The sequence below is a fragment of the Dunckerocampus dactyliophorus genome, chromosome 18 (genome assembly GCF_027744805.1).
Source record: "Dunckerocampus dactyliophorus isolate RoL2022-P2 chromosome 18, RoL_Ddac_1.1, whole genome shotgun sequence".
NCBI lineage: Eukaryota > Metazoa > Chordata > Actinopteri > Syngnathiformes > Syngnathidae > Dunckerocampus > Dunckerocampus dactyliophorus.
In genome coordinates this window covers 8802317-8823168 of record NC_072836.1, presented here as the reverse complement: position 1 = coordinate 8823168, position 20852 = coordinate 8802317, and the positions used below count along the sequence as shown (strand labels likewise).

The following is a 20852-nucleotide window of genomic DNA, read 5'->3' as shown; positions in this document are numbered from 1 at the left end:
CTTCACTTCAAAGAGCCGGTCCGACTTTAACTTCAAAGAGCCGATGTCCTGTCAAAGTGTACACCCACATCAAGTTGTGCCTGTAACAAGAAACCTGTTCTAAATGTGCATCACTTTTGAAGGAATCTTTCACGTGAGTACAATCATTTGACTAAATAAGGCTATCAGTGGATTTTGCCATTTAATAGACATGTTTTACATTACAACCCATTAAACAATGAAATGTATGATTCATTAGGTTCTGATATTCATGTTAAGAGGTCGAAAATCTACTTAATCTACTTAGACATTCATTAGATAGCCAGGTGAAATCCTCACTGTCATACAGTATGGGATTTGTGGAATTATTTATTGTCTATCACACAACGGTGAAATTATAGTATGTGGCATGTGGCAACTCCACCAAGTGAACGTGACGCTTTTATGTTTTTTTGTTACAAATATAATGCACTGTTGCGTTGAAGCTCATATTTCACCGGTCTATAACGGCATACAGTGCTACTTTATAGCCAAGAGGCGACGCTGTTGCCAGTGGCAGTTTTCCCCCACAGTGTTTTTTGTTTTGTTTAGTTTAGTAGGTAAAACTGCGTTATAAGCTGTACGATACATTTGTGTTTTTCTGGTGCAGATGGTCCTGAGCAACGTGAAATTAAGCATGTTAGATACTTTTCCTCAAAATTCGATCAGTTTAAGATTGTAGCACAATCATTTGTCATTTCCCATTTGGCAACACCGATAGCGGAAGACTCACCGTAATTGGAAACCGACATACGTTGCTACGTCACTCTTTCGTCTTTGCCTTGTAGTCCCTTTGCGCATGCTTCCTGATATAAGTCTACAGCAGCGTATATATTCGAATAACCTGCATTTTTTAAGGATTCATATCGTTCAACATCCATAAATGCTTCAGTGTGTCGTTGTCCACATTACGCCAATGTGGCGTTTAAAGCTCTAGAGGGCGCTACCTTTTAGCGCTGGCGGTGCCTTTACACCGGAAATAGGAAGTACCGCACCAGCTGTGTTCCTTCCTGAGCTGACTTGACGCTATCGACCAGAGGCTAAAGCTAACGTTGAGAAAATAACAGCGAACGTCGACTGGAGAAAACACACGCCTCGACAGCTACTTTAACACGTTCATTTGAATATGGGGAAAGGTGGCGGTTCCTTTGACAGACTCCTGGGTAAGTTACGAACGTCATTTGTCAAGTTAGCAGTTGACTTTGGTGTTTTCCAGTGTATTGTTTAGACTAGGAAAGACGCTGGGGCAGTGCCTCTAAGGCCAGCTAATTTTAGCCTGACAACAACAATTGACTGCTGTTGATAAAGGGCCCTAATTAGCTCACGAATAACTTATCATTTCAGGCAGTCTTTTATTTTATCTCACACGAAACCCACATTCGCTTCCTTTGTCTTTTGCAAGCTGTTGGCCAAGCTAGTGTTACCCAAGAATGATGCCATTATTTTGGACACTGCTGTAGCCCTGAAAACACGTCGTAACGTTTTGTTAATGACCCCACGTCAACATGACTTTGCTGTCTAAAATAAAGATAAAACACATGCCTTGTACTGTTTATTGGACGTAAAACTACAACTTTAGATTGATCCTGTATTTACTCAAGGTAAGCTCTTGTATTAAAAGTAGACAAATAAATGAATACACTTATTGGTGACTTCGTTTAGCACAGCTGTAGATACTTGGGGAACCAATAAAAGCTATAAATGTACAGTATTTAAAAAAAACAACAACAAAAAACTCCATTGCAAAGTTAACAAAGTTAACGTTACTGTGTTACGTATTGTGGTTGTGCTTTGCCCTGAACACAAATATTTTGCTACTTTAGGTCAAATAATACAGTTAGCTGCATTTTTACAAGTTTGTAAATAACATGATATAACATAATTGAGTTAAAATATTAAGCTTTTTACTTAGACTGATTAGAGGTGATACACCATTTATAGTTATGCAGACTAAAATAAGTTCCCTAAAAGTAATATTTTTGTCACTGATACCATTAGAAAATCATAATAGTACTGTATGCGATGAAATGATGTATGAGGAGTTAATTTTTCAACCAAGAAAGATATCATTTGTACTTAATTTAAGGGAAGCTTTGGTTTTAAATTTGTATTTGTCTCTGTTTATAATTGTATTTGTTTATAATCCTGAAGACCCCTACATTGAGCCCATGTACCAGCAATGGTACCCATAGCACAGTTTGAGAATCTTTGGTATTGCTTACACACGAAAGCCGTTTAAATACACACATGGACAACATTTTTGACACCCCTCGGTTAATGAAAGCAAAACCCACAATGGTCACAGAAATAACTTTAATCTGACAAAAGTAATAATACATTTTTAAAAATCAGTGTAGATTAGTAATTAAAATCAGACATTGATTTTGAACTGTGGTTCAACAGAATTATATACAAAAAGAAAGTCACTCACGGCTCCAGACTAACTTTTCTTTTTTTTACTAGGAGCACAGTAGCCCCCAACTTAAAATTTTAGGAGTGCAAGCAGAAAATGTAGGGGCGCACACTGAAATTTACTTGCAAAGTAAACATTCACATTTCCTCTCATGTTCACTGTATTACTGATAAATACTATAAACGCCAATACAGCCCTATTTTCACATACGCCGGCCCGCCTTCTTTGGTGTTTGTGTCCTTTGTTTCTCTTTCGGAGTCAATTCATTTGTGCATTACTGTCAACTACTGCGCTGAAGTGTGGAGCACAAGTTAGTGAGCAACAAAAAATCTAGAATTATAATTGAATAAAATGGGCAGATAAACTGGTAGGATTGTCATCTTCTTGAAAAATAATTAAGGGACACCTTTTGAAGAAAATAATCTTTTGTGAGCTACTCAAAATCAGCGGAAAGGGCGAGAGCAGAGGTCAAGTGACATTTTTCAAAAGTAAGGCAGGACAAAAACAAGCTTTGAACAGGCAACATTGCCTGTTTGTTTTAAAGACAAAATGTCACCGTGGTTTAAAAAAAAAAACAACAAAAAAACATGGGCTCCGTCGACCAGAGGCTAGGTGGATAACTACAGCTATCCGCCACCACAGTGACTGAAGAAATGAGAGCCAGGCAAAATGTGTAAACAAAGATGGTAAAAAAGTCGATAGAATGCGACTGAGACGTGAGCGATCACACATGCTGGCATCATCGACTGAGGTAATAAGAGACAAAGTGCATCTGTTGTCAACGGGTGTACTTTTATCTGGTCACACGTGCGAGTAGATGAAAAACGTACTTGCTCCGTGTCATATTTTAGTCGCAAGATATGACCATTTAGTCAGTCTGGAACCCTGCGTGTCTACCAACTTCAGTCAGTTGGCCTATTTAAAGCGGGACAAGTCGAACTGTGCTGTTTGGTGACATGGACCAGAGGAAGCAAAGGAGAGAGTTGTCTCAGGAGATTAGAAAAAAATGATAGACAGACATTTTAAAGGTAAAGACTATAAGACCATCCAAGCAGATTGATGTTCCTGTGACTCCAGTTGCACATGTTATTCAGAAATGTAAGATCCATGGGAGTGTAGCCAGCCTCCTTGGACATGGCTGCAGGAGGAAAATTGATGACAAATCCAAGAGACGGATAATACAAATGGGAACAAAAGAGCCCAGAGCAACCTCTAAAGGCATTAAAGGTGAACTCCAAGGTCAAGGTACAGTAGTGTCAGATTGCACCATCCATCATCGTTTGCGCCAAAGTGGACTTCATGGGAGACAACCAAGGACGACACCACTGTTGAAAACAAATCATAAAGCGAAACTGGAATTAGCCAAACTGCATGTTGACAAGCCACAAAGGTGCCTTGAATCTGCGCAGGGTACAATGAAATGTCAAGAATTTCAAGGTATTCTAGAGAGAAATGGGCTGCCCAGTGCCAGAAAGCTTGGTCTCAGTCGCAGGTCATGGGTCTTGCAACAGGACAATGACCCAAAACACCCAAGAATGGCTAACAGCAAAACATTGGACTATTCTGAAGTGGCCTTCTGTGAGACCTGATCTAAATCCTATTGAACATCTGTGGAAGGAGCTGAAACAGAAGGCACCATTCAAACCTGAGACAACTGGAGCAGTTTGTTCATGAGGAGTGTGCCAAAATACCTGCATAGAGGTGCAGAAGTCTCATTGACAGTTACAGAAATCGTTTGATTGTTGCGATTTCCTCAAAGGTTGCGCAACAAAATATTAAGTTAAGAGTACCATTATTTTTTTTTTTCCAGGCCTGTTTCATGACTATATATTTAATTATGTTGAACCACAGTTAAAAAGCAATGTCTAATTTTCATTGGTTCATTTACATTTAATTTTTATTTATTACTTTGGTCACAGAAATAACTTTAATCTGACAATTGTGAGTTTGTCTTTCATGAGCCGACAGGTACCAACAATTTTGTCCACATGTGTATGTGTCACCATTAATGCACCTATGATAATTCCAGATAAGGCCACCAGTCAGCTGCTGCTGGAGACTGACTGGGAGTCCATTCTGCAAATCTGTGATCTCATTCGACAAGGAGACACACAGTGAGTATTCTTCACATATTGTGGTAACCTGTATTTTCCTAATGAGTGAATTGATGGTATGTTTCTCCCATCAGGGCTAAATATGCAGTTGCGGCAATTAAAAAGAAATTGAATGACAAGAACCCACACGTGGCCACCTATGCACTCGAGGTAAAACAGAGAATTTGTAGTAGTGTAATATTTGGACGTAGTTACCACTGGTAAATTGCCCAACAATATGGGGAAATAATAATGTTACCTTCCACTTCAGGTGCTTGAGTCCGTGGTGAAGAACTGCGGACAGACGGTTCATGATGAGGTGGCCAGTAAAGTGACAATGGAGGAACTGAAGGATCTGCTCAAGGTGTCATTCTAACTCCTCCTAGTTTGCCAACATCCTCAGTTGAAAACTAGCAAATGCTGTATGTGATTAAATGCCAGTTGTCACGTGATCCTGCTGATTCCGTTTTTTACATCTACAGCTCGGTTTATAATGTGACAAAAGAACAGGAGTAATGCAAATATATAAAGACGCTTGATTTAAACAATTTTCCCTACCAGAAACAGACAGAAGCAAATGTCCGAAACAAGATCCTCTACCTGATCCAGGCCTGGGCCCACGCCTTCCGCAATGAGCCCAAATACAAAGTGGTGCAAGACACCTACCAGATTATGAAAGTGGAGGGTAAGTGGATACATGTGTCGCTATAGCTCTTAATACACATCTAAATGATTTTTGTCTAGGGGTGCGCCGATCAGTCGGCCACCGATTAGTGATAACACATGATTAGCATATGCTGATAAATGTCTTTTCACAGCCCATCACAAAAAACGATTAATTCCGGATACGCTGATCCAGAATATGAAATAGGGTATGTTTTGGAATTTTCATCACGGAACACAACAAACGAAGCTATAAACATGCAACAAACACCATTATTTACAGCAAAGACACTGTGGAATCTGGAGTGTGCCAATGTATTTGTTGTATCTTCAAAAGCGATGAAGCTAGATCCAGAAGAAAACCGCCATTATGGAAAATTAGATTTTTGTGATTAACTACTGAACTAATATTGATATCATTATGAATTCAATTGCTAATGGTATGTTTTCATGGTCAAGGAATCTAAATATGTAGATAAAAACAATTTGGGACTAATATTTATGGTGTAAATCACAATATGGAGGGGAACTATGGCAGTTGGCGGAGGTCTGCTCTCGAGTGCTTGTCTAGTGGTGTTTAAAACCGAAATATTCTCACACTGGGTCTGTGTTATTCGCCTTAGAAATTATCCCTTTTGTACCTTTATTCATGTTAGCATATGCTTGCTCAAAAGGATAACTTGCTGCACTCACTAGTAGCCCCACCTCCACGTACTGGGACAAAGAGGCTGAACGGCTGAGAGGAGGGTTCACTCTCTCCGTTCATTCCACTGTATCACCAACACGCAAATAGCTCCAATAGTGATGACAGTTGGAGACTCCTGCAACTTGGACACTCAATTTATTCTGTTTTAAGTTAAGCAGGACAGATTTCTATTTAATCAAAATATGTGTATTACTTAATTCTATTACTATTGTTATCTTGAACTGAAAAATTAATTATTGAGCAATTTATACATGCATCAAATTAAATTCAGGTTTGTGTCACATAGTGCAAAAAACGTTTCACGGAGTCTGAATCAGCAGCATGAAACCCTCATCGGAGCACCCCTACGTGTGTCATTGTACAGTGGTTTAACCCCTTCAAAAGTCGGACAACTTCGAGTTGAACCTGAAATTTCAGAAGAACATGCAAGACGTCATACAAATCTTGTGACTGGGGGTGACGCAGAAGAAGAGTGCCAGTATTGACAAAGCGGAAGAACGTGACGATAACCATAGAACCAGAAATTGACTGTGACAGAGGAAAGGGTGTGGCAGCATAGTGCAAAATGATTGATTAAAAATGGCAAAGCTTGATTAATTCTAGCAATATCTATTAGTTTAACATATTCATCATAGTGCTTACTTTTACACTTACCTGTACAGTCGAAGGTTTTATGATTTGTTTTTCTTTCACAGGTAATGTGTTCCCTGAGTTTAAGGAGAGTGATGCGATGTTTGCAGCCGAGCGTGTAAGTTGAGTTTTTCTTGCGTCACCTTTATGAATTAGTGATATTTGTTATTTGAATGCATGACTCCATGTTTTATTGTGCCTCCATGTTTAAAAAAACCCCCAACAAAAACAAACATGCTGTATTTACCCATTTAGGCCCCAGAATGGGTTGATGCTGAGGAATGCCACCGGTGCAGAGTTCAGTTTGGAGTGATGACGCGAAAGGTAGGAGGGGCTTACCTGAAAGTGGGGCATTGTGGACATTGCCACACTTCATTCAGTCACACACAGCAGTGGCGGTTTATGGCCCACAAGCCTGACCTGAATTTGCGTTCGCTCTCTCTTAGCACCACTGTCGAGCCTGCGGGCAGATCTTTTGCGGCAAGTGTTCGTCCAAGTACTCCACAATTCCCAAGTTTGGAATAGAGAAGGAGGTCCGCGTGTGTGAACCCTGCTTTGAGATTCTTAACAAGTGAGTATGCAGTGGTGAATCACCACCTTTAACGCTCCATGATGGTCTCTATTAAATGCAGATGTACATCTCACTATTTAAATGCTAAAATAACAATACACTCACTAGCCACAACAATAGGTTACGTGAACATAACTATAAGATCCAATACGAGTAATTCTGCTTTTATAAAAATGAAGACAAGAGTCATTCGTCTTCTGTGTCGGCCACATGTATTTTTTTTTATTGTGTGTTTATAATAGCACTTGAGGTTACAACATGGGCCGAAAATGCTGACCAACTTTACGACGAGGTAGAGCAGTTGCAATTTTACTGTGATTTCATACATGAACTACATCAGGGCTCCTCAACTACATCGAGAAGAGGGGCACAGTTTAAAACATGTAAGGGCCCTTGCAAGGACTGTCCCGTTATACACACTTGACATGCGCAACCACTTTTTGAATGCCTTTATTTTATGACTTTAAATACGGCATTCCACAAACAATGAACTTGGTGTTTTAAGCAAAGCAAAAGTGCATTTAACAAAAATAAGGTGCTTCACAGCACTATTTCAAGTAAAATGAATGACTCACATAAAATTGCTAGTTTTTAATTTGGTCATTAGCTTTCACCTTGTTTACAGCAGCCAACATGCAGTCCTTTTATCTTTATCACCCACCTCGTCAGTCACTCGTACTTGTCTTTCAAAGATTTTGATTTCTGCATACATTTATCCAAATCAAGTGGATGGACTGCATCAAAGTTTTGATGTTTCATCTAAAAGCGCCTCCGCTGGTTACATTTCTTTGTTGTCCTTCGTTTATTTTGTTACACAATAAATAAATGGGCTTCACCACTGCATTTTTTTGGTGAATGCATATTTTGTAGTCCAGTTGCTTTTAAAGTCCAAATTACAGTATCTTTTGTTTAGAGTACATAGCACCATATTTGTTAAAATGCTAGTCTGTACTGCTGCTTCATTGTGACGCATTAGGCCTCGCTGTTGCCTCCTGCAGAGTGGAGAGAATACTGCATGAACAAACACTTCACTAATTAGATCAGTGGTTCCCAAACTTTTCACCCTTGCTACCCCTTCAGACAGCTGACTGGAAGTAATGTACCCACTACTCCTGCTAACTTAAAAAACATAGGTTGTAGGTTACAGGCCATTAAATCGTGAGCTTTTTCCAAATTAGACTTTTTGTGTGTCTGAATAAGCATAATAAACATCTGAAATATTAGAAACATGATATTAGAAAATCTGTTTGTGTACCAAACCAAGTGTCCAGTGAATGTTGTTTCAAAATGCATGCTTCCTGCACTTATTTACAAGTTTGTTTGTCCACCCTGATCCCTCTCTTCACCAGCCAACCCACCACCCTCTCTCCTCCACTTAGGAAAGCTGAGGGCAAAGCTCCATCCACCACTTCTGCCGAGCTGCCTCCCGAGTATCTGACCAGCCCGCTGTCGCAGCAGTCACAAGTAATTGTGTTTAGTTGACTGTCGCAGCCAGGAAATACACGACCTGTTTTGTCGATCATTTTGTTTGACAAGTTAGAATTTGTCGTAATATATCTCTATTCCTGCATGCGGCCCAGATGCCTCCAAAGAGAGACGAGGCAGCGCTGCAGGAGGAGGAAGAGCTACAGCTGGCTATCGCCCTCTCCCAAAGCGAGGCAGAGGAGAAAGAACGAATGGTAAGGATACACGGCTGCACACATATTTATTGTATGCAGAGAAAAGCCTCTTAAAAAGCCGTGTGTGCAACTGCAGAGGCAGAAGAACTCGTACACTGTGTATCCCAAACCTGACCCCACCCCAGTGACTTCTTCAGCACCCCCAGTCAGCACCCTGTACACATCCCCCGTGGTAAGGCCTTCCTCACACCCACACTTTCACACTTCATCTCTATTTAACTGATGACTGACTTGTATCTCTTATAACGCCATAGAACTCCTCAGCTCCATCAGCAGAAGACGTCGACCCTGAGGTGAATGATCTTCTATTAAGCAACTCTCATTTTAACATTTCGCGTCGATTTACGGTGCCTATTGTGTGTTCCAGCTGGCACGTTACCTCAATAGAACCTATTGGGAGAAGAAGCAGGAAGAGGCTCGCAAGAGTCCCACCCCCTCAGCCCCTGCGTCAATGGCCGAGCCTCTGTCGTCAATCAGTCAGCCTGTAGAAACTCATGTCCCCATGCAGCCAGTTAGTATAGTGGAGGTATGATGATATACTATGCTTTGATGAGAGCCAATACAAGACCTCTGCCAATATATTAATGCTCACATTTGAAAGATACTGTCACGGAGGTATTCATATATCACCATGTGTCGTCCTCCAGCAGCAGTACCAGAACGGGGAGTCCGAGGAGAACCACGAGCAGTTCCTGAAGGCTCTGCAGAACGCCGTGACCACCTTCCTCAACCGCATGAAGAGCAACCACATGCGCGGGCGCAGCATCACCAACGACAGCGCCGTCCTGTCCCTCTTCCAGTCTATCAACAACATGCACCCGCAGCTGCTCGACATCCTCAACCAGCTGGACGAGAAACGACGTGAGTGTTTTGTTTATTTTATTTCAAAAGAGGATTCCCCCCACTGTGTTCGTCTCTAACAATCATTGGTGTCTGCAGTGTACTACGAGGGGCTGCAGGACAAGCTGGCTCAAGTTCGCGATGCTCGGGCCGCCCTCAACGCCCTACGGGATGAGCACAGGGAGAAACTGCGTCGTGCCGCAGAGGAGGCAGAGAGGCAAAGGCAGATCCAGCTGGCACAGAAACTGGAAATCATGAGGCAGAAGAAGCAGGTACTTGAGACTCCTTATTGTTGGGTTTCACATTCCAGTTGTTGTCGGCTCTGCCTCAAAGAGATGGGGGGGCGGCAAACAAGCATATTTGTTACTTGAAGTCATGTAAAATCAGAGCAAAAATGCCTTATACATTTGCTGTTCTCACATGTGGAAACTGTTCAAATGTGTATTTCAGAAAACGCAATTACTAAGATAGTGGCCCATCATAACGGGTAAAAAGTTCAGGAAACAACCAAAAAACACAGAAGCCACCATCCTCGGCGTTTCCTAACCCTTTCGCTCTCATCCAGTGGAGCTGAGTATGGACATGCTCCACTTTGTAGTGAGCGACCACAAGCACAATTTATGCTAAAATTAAAGTTAAAACATGGCTGGAACTCGAAAATGTGAAATGCATGCATGACATTTGGCTGAAACTTGGCTATTGAGCTCAGACTTTGCGAAACAATGCAGCGAAACAATGAAGGACATACAAAAATGTATGAATTCAGACTGATTTGGTGTAAGAACGCAAGTCATGTTAGAAGCATTATTTTCATTAAGTTGGATGCTGAAGATAAGCTTTCACTACCTTTTGATCGTCTTGCTTTCAGCTATTTTATGTCTTCATACATCACACTATGTACACCCACACAAATCATTTCACACTGTAATTCCAAAATATTGCAAGAACATACTGAGTGTGTATGTGGCCATAGCTTATGCTTGCCTCCTGTCTGCTCACCGAAAGTGAAGCGAACTGCCTCTTGTCACGTGGTTGAAACCCAGCAATATGATGCACATGTTGCTATCCTGTTATCATGCTAAGACATGTGTTTATGTGCTGTAGGAGTACTTGGAGATGCAAAGGCAGCTGGCCATTCAGCGCTTGCAGGAACAGGAAAAGGAGCGGCAGATGCGTCTGGAGCAGCAGAAGCACACCATCCAGATGAGAGCTCAGATGCCAGCTTTCTCTCTGCCCTATGCACAGGCAGGCACACGCATGCATGCCGCCCGCCATATTACATTCTAAAACCCTCACCACATGACTATGAAATGCACTTTTGTGTTCCACAGATGCAGTCTCTGCCCCCCAACGTAGCAGGAGGGGTGGTGTACCAGCCTGGTGCTCCACCCAGCTACCCAGGCACCTTCAGCCCAGCTGGTTCCGTGGAAGGTTCACCTATGCACAACATTTATATGAACCAGCCTGGTCAGACTGCACCACCGCAGTACCAGGCTATGCCCCCTGCTCCCACAGGTAGCTGAGGCCACACGTATGTCAGCTTGTTAACTTGTTTTTTTATTAATCATCCTCTGCCTCTGTAGATCCCAATATGGTTAATGCATACATGTATCCACCTGCTGGCACCAATGGACAGCCCGCACCTCCTCCTGGTCAAGCCCCGCCTACCACTAGTACACCTTACTCCAACTATCAGCCCACCCTTACACAAGGCTACCAGGTCTGGTCCCTCAGAGTTTATGCTCAGTACATGCGGATGCATCATCGCGCTAATTGTGGTTCTTCTTTTTGCACAGAATGTGGCATCGCAGGCCCAGAACATGCCCCCCATGTCCCAGGCTGGCCCCACCAATGGAATGGGCTACATGGGCTACCAGCCGTACAGCATGCAGAACATGATCTCGGCACTGCCGGGGCAGGACCCCAACATGGCCGCCCAACAACCATACATGTCTGGTCAGCAGCCCATGTACCAGCAGGTCAGTCACTCACTACTTTCTGTCTTGTGCAGAAGAAACAACTTCATTTTACTCCTAATATACCATTCCGCCCTTAAAGGTCTATTTTATAAACTATTTTAAATGACTGCGAGACATCTCACAATAGAGTATTGGAAGTGTGTTGTCTAAAATCTAGCATTGATGCTGGAATTTAGACAGTTTAAAAGTGCTTTTAAGAGATTCACGATTCAAGAGAGTTTTATTGTCATGTGCATGGTAAAACAGCAGTTATACCATGCAATTTATTTATTATTATTATTAAAATTTATTTATGCAATTTTAGTAGGCCCTGCTGGCGTGTACATGGGGCAGGGTCATCTAGTTAGGGTCGAGTCAGAAGCAATATTGGACATGATATTGCTTGTGGAAGGAGGTTTTTCTTTGTTGAAGTCATGAAAATCCGGAACTTAAAAAGTGAGCGTTTGAGCATCAAGCAAACAAGTGGGGAGATGACTGATTTTTTTTTCAGGTTTGATGCTCATAAACAGGCTCTAAGGACATGTTTACATCATTTTAAAAAAAGGATATTTTGCATAGTAAGGGCTCATTAAATCTTTTTGTCTGATCTTGCCTCTGACAGGTGGCTCCCCCTGTTGGGCCTCAGCAGCCAGCGCCACAGCAGCAGCAGCAGCAGCAGCAGCAGCAGCCGCCCCCTCAGGTGGTGCCTGGCAGTGCCGAGGCCCAGCTCATCTCTTTTGACTGAAAGCTGGTACAGTTGGGAACAGGGTCTGACACACTACTCAACATCCCCATCTCACCTCTCCCTTCACCTACAGTACACCTCCACCTTGCTGTCATGTTGTGTGGCATAGTGAAAATGTGTGATTATCTTATCTTAATGTGTCATCCCTGAGATGGTGACACCACAAAGGGGTGAGGGGTGGGGGAGGGCACCAAAACCCGGATTTGACCTTCCTCTCTCCAGCTGACCTTTATATTTGTCCGTTAAATGAAATAGCTGAAGCTCACAAATAGTCAACATCAACAAATAAGAAAAAAAAAGACAAAACATTCTTTTTTTCTTTTAAAACTCAAAACAAAGCATGATGATTTTTAATTTGAGCCTGTCTGAACGCTTTATTTGAAGGACTGGGAGTGTATGTAGTGTGTTTGTGTGTGTGTCTGTAAGCACCGTCAGGTTTGGGATAAAAAGCACTAATTCATCATCAGCACGATCACAGACTAACATTCCAGTTGTTGCTTCCCTTCAAGCTAATATAGTCTGACATTGGAATTTATTTGTTGTGAATTTCTTCAACTGGACTTATCATGTTTGAACAATTCAAGTTCTACTGCTAATATCAGTAATGTACACCCAATACCCACATGCAATACTCAGCCTTTTATTTCATCATCATCATAATGACACCCTGCTACCTGTAATGATCTTCTAATGGCCTGTGTGTGTGTGTGTGTGTGTGTGTGTGTGTATTTGGCTGTGTGCATGTGAATGAACGGAAAAGGCTTTTGTCATCGATTACAGGCTGCATGTATTTATCAGTGAGCCAATCAGCTTATATCTCTGTAACTCCTTCATTTGTGATCTACTTTATTTCCATCATAGTCATCTGTCTTGGCTTTCAAAGGTCATTTTAAATTTATATTTAATAAATATCTGGTTCTTATTGTCCACGTACTGACTGCAGTCTTTTTTTTCCTTTTCATTCGCTTAAGGAGAACACGAGATTTCAAAGGACAAGCTTTATTGACCTTTGAGGGTCTCTATAGTTTCCTGAAGATGAGGCATTTGTAGTATTCTTCCATCTCGATCTAAAAGATAAAATGGTAACGTGAAGCTTTTGTTGGCACTTCCCTGAAAGATATTGTCATGTGACTCACCATCCTCTCCATACGCATCCCGTTACTGTAGGCCAACTGTCTGAGCACATCAATATCAGGAAGTCCCCACTCAGCATTCCTGTGTGACACAATATGATATCATGATACTTTTATGATGTAGGTTGTTTTAGGCCTTGCAGTGAAACACTGCACCGATGTCTCTTGGGTGAACGGAATTATTTTTTCATGATGATTATGATGTTATTAGCCTCACAGTGGAAGATTTGTTATAATAAAATATAACATAAGGGCAAAAAACCAAACTTTACCTTGGAGGGTTTTTGTGGCAAAATGCAACAAATACTGTTATTAAAACATTAATGAATAATATTAAACAAGCCATTGAATAATGAAAGTGATTAAGATTATTTCACATTTAAACTCATCCATATTTCAATTTAAAAAAAATTTGAAATTGTGCCAGAATGAAATGAATTAAAATTTAAGTTGATAAGCTACATACACAAATACAATATAAAAGGAATAGTACATAAATAATTGAATGACATTAATTAACATTTTCCATTTAAAGTAATAAGTATATTCCCATTAATATTTTTAACATTGTGCCAAAATGGGAATACATAGGCAAATGCAATATTTTAAATGAATGTCTTTTAATAAATGGAATGACAGTTGTTATGCATATTTTTCCACATTAAAAGTAATGTTTATATTTCAATAAAAATGTATTTTTAATATTGTACTAAAATGAAATAACAGTTATTATAATTTGACTTAGTTATTTGGATGTAATTCTGTGCATGGCAATAAAATATATATGAAAATAAATTTTATTTTTAAAATGACTTAATATACTTTTGTACATGTTTTACAAAATGTAATATTTTTTATTTGCTTGTTTCATTTCGGAATTAAAAAAAAAACAAACAATACAATCCATACAGTTTGATATCGCAAACCATTGCATGAGACCACCGATTAATCAGATTTATTGCTTTAAAATGCAGAACATCTCATACCACTAAATAATGTCTACTGTATACCTACCTTTTACGAAGCTCTTCATCCAGGAGTTGGTTACATTGTGGTGTAATGGTGCCATTAACTGCGTATGCCTGGAAAACGGAGCACAAGAAAACTATTATTCTGTTTTCTGTGTTAAAAAAAAAAAGCTGTTCTTACATTACATACCCCATATGTAATCAGAAGGCCATTTTGCTTGATGATCTGACCTGCCCCGTTGAAAACACCCTTAAAAAAGTATTTAAAAAGACATTTGTGCATGTTTTATATCAGAGATGTTTTATCTTATCACCTACCTGTGCCGTTTTAAAGGAGCTGTACTGGAGTAAGTTAATGGCAATAATGACATCACAGGAGGCATGAGAAAGCCCCGCCCACTTGTCCCAAGGCTCACTGGCATCCAGGTGCACAGGCTGCCGCACCGTCGTCATGTTGGTGGCGGCAATGTACGCCTTGATGCTGCAACATCTCATGTTTACATGCTCACCTCCCCCCATGTGTCACGTTTAACCACAAGTGGAAACATCTCTCCTACCTGCTCCGAGCCTCTTCTTGGATGTCGGACGGCTGCCAGGTGACAAAGGGCAACTTCTGGGCAAAGCGTATGACGTGCTGCCCGGTTCCAGATCCCAGCTCCAAGGCAAAGAGCTGCCGATGGGGCTGTTCCTCCAGCACGTCCTGGAGCACCGAGCACAGGGCCTCCCAGTTTCTCTCAGCCTGAGGAGATAGCAGCATGGCCTGCAGCAAAGACAAGGATGAACCATGCTGTCTTACACTAGAAAGCTGTTTGTGATGCCCTGCTTTCTTACCTTCATGTAATGGACAATATGGAGGGAATGTCATGTTGATGCAGGCCACACAGGGTAAGATGTCAGTGACAGCAGATGGGCTAAAGATTACTTGCTTAAGCGGATTCCCTGTAAGAGCTGCTCGTGTAGAAATACTCTTGCGTGGAGTCAAACTGGGTACCACTGGTTGTACGTGGCCTTCACCTATTAATACAAATAAAATTACAAATATATTAAATAAATGCACAAATACAAATTTATTAACCATATTTTTCTCAGAATTTGAATTGAAATAGAATTTGTTGAAATACCATTGCTCTCTTGCATGTGAAATAGACATTTTAGACAGTTTGATGAGACCCAATTCAAGAGCTTCATTATTAAAAAGTTTGCCTCAATCAATAATGAGCACATTTTTGAACAGGGTCAATTGTTTTTTGCCATTTTTTTTATTTAGACTTTTAGGACCCTACAAGCTATGGATGGCTTCTGGAGAGTCCCATCCATCCATCTATTCTTTTTCTATGCTGTTTATCCTAATGAGGGTAGCGGGGGTATGCTTGAGCCTGTAGCAGCTGACTTCGGGCGAGAGGCGGGGTACACCCTGGTCTCCAGCCAATCACAGGGCACATATAGACAAACATACCTATGGACAATTTAGGGTCGCCAATTAACCTAACATGCATGTTTTTGGAATGTGGGAGGAAACCGGTGCACCCAGAGATAACATGTTTTTTATTTAAATTTTGTTATATTTTTTTCTATTTCTTTTCTATTTTTTTCTATTTATTACTACTTTATTACATTATTTATTTTGCACTAGCTATGTCAGGACTACCTGTACATACTGTATTATTATTGTAAAATGATCTGTGCATGGAGTTCAAACTATGGACACGGAGAGCAGTAAGCAGCGTTTGCGCTTTAAAATCGCAAACTCGAGTGCTACAGCATTTAAGTATGTAACCTGATTATTTTCAACAGTTTATTTTGCAGTGTAAAGACAACAATTACGTAAAGTTTGATAAATTTCAACGACTTTTAAAAAAACAAACTTATTGTCCGTGGTCTACGCAGGCACCCGTAGTTGGCGCAATGCATGCTGGGTAGGTCAGTTTCACTGAGGACGCCATGTGCTTTTTTTGAGGCAGAGTCGCTCGTCTGAACAGGCTCGGCTCTGACCAACCTTGCCTGCTTATTGAAGGGTAACACCGGGACTTGAGGACTTCAGCCACCCCCCCCTCGCTAGCATGTACTGCACCAGACGCTGCCTCCGAACGGCGCTGCGGGCCGCGGCGAGCATCCACCGGTACGTTTGCACCGGTCTTAGCCGCTCATGTAACACCTGGAGGGGCAGCTCAGCATCCAAGTGAATGCCTCTTCAAGGGCAGACATCCGCCGACTGTTGTTTGTGTTTTGGCGTTTCAAACCAACGACTTTAGCATGTTCATACAACTTACGTACGCAATATGAAGTTTATACACACTGTATATATGTTATAGTATACATTTAGCGCTTGAGTTAGTTTTAGCTAACTAGCATACTTCAGATAATGCACTAATGTATGCTAGCTGCATGTACTGTAGGTCATGGGATATTTCCTGCACTTATTTTAGACGTGGTATTCAAATTAAGCATATTTGGTGTTTCCCCCACTAAATAAACCACTTATACTGTTGACAATCAAGGTCACTCATGTTTAATGTCGGAATGTAGTTAATAGATAACCTTAATTGTAACCTATATGGCTGATAAACACGTTTGTTCAATTGGTGGGTAACAAGGGACCTTGCTGTAATTATGGCCTCCTTATGTACTTGTACGAACTACTGCATCTTTGTTTTCCCCACAGGCAACAGCTTCAGCAGCAGACACCGGCGCTGTGTGCGCTTCGACTCCTCAAAACCAGCACCGCCTCGCAGTCAGACGCCCTCGCCACCCCTCCGTTTGACGGCTCCCCCAAACAGTACTCCCCCAAAATCCAGCAGCTCGTAAACGACATAGCCAGCCTCACCTTGTTAGAAGTTTCGGACCTAAATGAGCTCCTCAAGGTACGTCTATCCATCAGCCACAGTCACAGACCGTCAAGTGCACGCCATAACTCCGAATCACAACACCTTTTTAGCCAATCAGACACCTGCAGAAAGTCATTTCTGGAAAACATACAATAACCAGAAAAGGACACTTACAACTATGTAACGATGCATATTGCGATGGCGTAAAAGTACAATAAAATACGCTTTTAATTAGACTTCTCGTGTTGATGCTGCTTTGTTTTTCCTCCGGTGACAGAAAACTTTGAACATTAAGGATGTCGGAATGATGCCAATGGGGGCCATGGCGGCACCAGCTGCTCCTGGAACTCAGGTAAGCCATATTTAAAAAAAGATATCCTGTAAAATTGAATTGTTTGTGTACAGTATAAATGTAACAAGAATAAAAAGAACTATGGTGTGTACTTTGACAGTCACTATTTTATGTTAGGGCTGTCAATCCATTTTACAATTCAATTACAATTCAATTTTAAAACATTGAATCGCAGTTTATCCGTAGTTAACTCATAGCTAATCACAGATAGAAGGTTTTATCTATTATAAGTTGGGATGTAAATCTCTGGTAAACAATTTGATGCACATCTGGATACACGGGTTAAGATACGATTAAAAAAACAAACAAACAAACAAAAAAACCTCACCTCATATTTGGACCCAAATGCTGATACTATAAGTGAATGCACAAAGGTAAGATTTGATGATGTCATTGAGTGCTAATGTGCATATTTGTGCGGTGCACCTCTCTGAAAGGACTCCAGGCTCGTACTGGTGGATTGTGGGTCTGTATTCATTTAATGCTTTTAAATAGAATAAATTAGATCGCTACAATGTACGTATGTTTTGCTGATGTGTTGAAAATCTTTCCCAGTCACTAGCTAGCATGCTGCTACCGCTAGCGCCGCTAATGCTATTTACATCCGTTCTCATCTTCAGTCACGGTCACATTGACACAAGCCCCCAAATAGCTGTCCTCAGCTATGCCTGCTGGTAACTAGCAGCTCGTATATTATAAGGTTGGATAGAACTTTAATTTGATGTATTTATGTTTTTAGTCGGCATCGGCGCGAGTGTGGCTGCCTTTCAAGCAGCTTATTCACGCACAGGAAAAAAAAAGGGAATTTCTCTTGGAGATGAATAAAGTGTGTATCTATCTTAAATGTACATTTTAGACACATGAGCCTTGAGGCTCACTGAACGTGTCTTCCCTCCTAACGGCATTGTTGTTCTACCTTCTGTTGCGTGCTCGTATTTATTGTTGCCTCACGCCCTCCATGTGGATGTAGGCCGTCGAAGATGAGGCGCCCGTCAAGAAGGAGCAGACTCACTTCACCGTCAAGCTAACGGAAGTCAACGCGGCTGAGAAAGTCAAACTCATAAAGGAGGTGAAGAACTGCATCCAAGGCCTGAACCTGGTGCAGGTAAGCTCACCTTTTTCATGGACATCTTCCATCATGTTACATTGCTGCAGTGTACACGCGCAGTCCAACACCCCCGGTGGTCCTACAATTTGACTAATATTCTTAGGAAAATTACGCCCATTTGCTTATTATTTGGCTTTTATGCCAAACAAAGCCTCACAGGGGTTAAGAGCAGACAGTAAGAAGAGAAGGCAAATATACAACATCAGCATCACTTATCAACATTAAGGAAGGCTTTTTTTTATAGTTTTGTGTTTCGAATGTGATACAACTTACATTTTTGTTGCTTTCTATGTTTTCGACAATGTTGAACCTCTTGACACTTGCATGCTATTTAAAACATCGCCTGTTGGTCTGTAACAGATTATTTCCAATGGGAAGGAATTGCACACGTCAGCTAACAGCGTCTTTTTGGGTTTTTTTGCCTGTGCCCCCTTCCACATCAGGCCAAGAAGCTAGTGGAGTCTCTTCCCCAGGAGATCCGTGCCAACGTATCCAAAGACGAGGCGGAGAAACTGAAAGCGGCGTTGCAGGCGGCAGGCGGCACGGTGGTGTTGGAGTAAAAGCTCCGAAGGCCGCCTCCTGTCTGTCTTCGCTGCCCGTGCACTTGGTTCGTTTTAATTTTGTACGCGACAAAGACGACGAAGACGAAAAACGGCCTTCCCACATCCATAGTGTCTCTTCAGAGAGCCGGAGCGGAGCAAGTCTGACTGAACTTTTGACCAATAACCTCCCAACCGCCGCCGCCAGCGCTCGCCGCCGTGTCTGTCTCATCATACATGTGCAGCTACACATGCTGTGTGCACGTTCACTCGTCGATGAACAGAAAGCCATGTTGTGTGGAGGGGAACACCTTTCTTCAGGGAGTGGATGGCTGTTTGTGTTACTTAAGGAATTGTTAGAAATGTGATTAAAAAAAAAAAAAGAAATATCGTCTTTTTTTTGGTGTTGGGTCTTTCCTGTGTGTGTTTGATATCTGGAATTATACAGTCATGGAAAAAATGTTTAGACCAGCCTTGTTTCTTCTGTTTATTGTTCATTTTATTGCCTGATACCACTAAAGGTACCTTTGTTTGGACAAATATAACAAGGACAACAAAAGTAGCTCATAAGAGTTCCATTTTTTGCCAGTACAATGCTATAGCTAGTCATGTAAGTGATTTTGGTTATCACAAAACCGTGGAAGTTGTGAGAAAATTAAACTCTGATGAACTATATTTGTTATCATAGTTGTCCAAACAAATGTACCTTTAGTTGAACCAGGCATTAGAACGGATCAATAAACTGATGAAACAAAGGGTGGGCTAATCATTTTTTTACATGACTGTACCAGATGGCTACAACATTAAGGTCATTGGTTCAGTGTACTACAAAACATTTTAAGCTTTTGCAAAGATAATGCTCAATTTTGGGGTATGTTTTATGATGCACTATGGTAATTATTAATGTAGTTTGCAGTGGTGGTGCATCATACTGAAGGCTGCTTTTATTAATGAAATTATTCACATGAAAATGTTTAAATACGTTTGAAAATTATTAAACAACACGTACAGATTTGGTCAAATAAGAGGTCCAGGTGTTTTAAATGAACAGAAACGGTTGTAAACACAACGTCATCGAGTCGTAGTTGCAGTACCGCTCTTTACCGTTAGAGGTCAGCAGATCTCCATTAGCTCGTCTAGCCGAAACTAACACACATCTAACGGCTAATGTTTTCATTTTTGGAGTGCCGTTTGTTGTTGCAGCTTTACTATAAAAAGACCAATTGTTGTGGGGGAAACTTGTATAACTACTGCTCTTTCTGTTTTTCCCTTTTTTTCTTTTTTTTTTCTCCTGACAACCTAGCTGTGATCTACTACGTTACATGAGATGTAAATGAAGTGACACTATGATGCAGCGGTTAGCATTGCTTCTGCAGCAAGAAGGTTCATATTCTTCTTGAAACGACTTGACAAGTGTAGTGCCAACCCAATATCTTTCCGCGTAGAATCATATTGTCTTGACATGATTGGATCAGTATGGAGAAGTGAATGGATGGAAACACGGGCTGCTGCTGCTGCTGCTGCTGCAGAGGTCAGTGGACACTTTGTCAAATTACACTCAACCTGACACTCATTGTGGTATTTCCCCAACATGTTCGACAACGTGCGTGT

General features: G+C 41.2%; 3 protein-coding genes across 7 annotated transcripts; 2 read left to right on the top strand and 1 right to left on the bottom strand.

Moving 5' to 3' along the window:
• The first annotated feature begins 1006 nt into the window (after positions 1–1006).
• hgs (hepatocyte growth factor-regulated tyrosine kinase substrate) lies at positions 1007–13243 on the top strand. 4 transcript variants are annotated; one of them, XM_054758889.1, is made up of 20 exons: positions 1007–1181; positions 4461–4545; positions 4620–4695; positions 4796–4888; positions 5086–5209; positions 6589–6641; positions 6779–6847; positions 6970–7094; positions 8474–8558; positions 8675–8773; positions 8850–8945; positions 9028–9066; positions 9141–9299; positions 9424–9634; positions 9713–9885; positions 10718–10858; positions 10945–11128; positions 11197–11333; positions 11410–11592; positions 12194–13243. In XM_054758889.1, exons 1-20 carry the CDS (start codon positions 1145–1147, stop codon positions 12314–12316), a joined length of 2292 nt encoding a protein of 763 aa, XP_054614864.1. In that variant the 5' UTR covers positions 1007–1144; the 3' UTR covers positions 12317–13243. The 4 variants fall into 4 exon arrangements, with proteins under 4 accessions (XP_054614864.1, XP_054614863.1, XP_054614862.1 ...); XM_054758888.1 differs by having other exon boundaries at positions 1008–1181; positions 9421–9634; XM_054758887.1 differs by having other exon boundaries at positions 1008–1181; positions 8444–8558.
• On the bottom strand, positions 8958–15334 carry zgc:103625 (methyltransferase-like 26 B). 2 transcript variants are annotated; one of them, XM_054758892.1, is made up of 8 exons: positions 15249–15334; positions 14975–15177; positions 14736–14898; positions 14608–14667; positions 14464–14531; positions 13453–13531; positions 13324–13383; positions 8958–9935 (listed from the first exon to the last, which is right to left on the bottom strand). In XM_054758892.1, the coding sequence occupies exons 1-7, from the start codon at positions 15252–15254 to the stop codon at positions 13336–13338; spliced, it is 627 nt and encodes a 208-aa protein (XP_054614867.1). In that variant the 5' UTR covers positions 15255–15334; the 3' UTR covers positions 8958–9935; positions 13324–13335. The 2 variants fall into 2 exon arrangements, with proteins under 2 accessions (XP_054614867.1, XP_054614866.1); XM_054758891.1 differs by lacking the exon at positions 8958–9935 and having other exon boundaries at positions 11871–13383.
• A 1021-nt stretch (positions 15335–16355) lies between these two features.
• On the top strand, positions 16356–19932 carry mrpl12 (mitochondrial ribosomal protein L12). The gene is made up of 5 exons (XM_054758893.1): positions 16356–16536; positions 17080–17278; positions 17520–17594; positions 18565–18699; positions 19146–19932. Exons 1-5 carry the CDS (start codon positions 16478–16480, stop codon positions 19260–19262), a joined length of 585 nt encoding a protein of 194 aa, XP_054614868.1. The 5' UTR covers positions 16356–16477; the 3' UTR covers positions 19263–19932.
• The last annotated feature ends 920 nt before the right edge of the window (positions 19933–20852 follow it).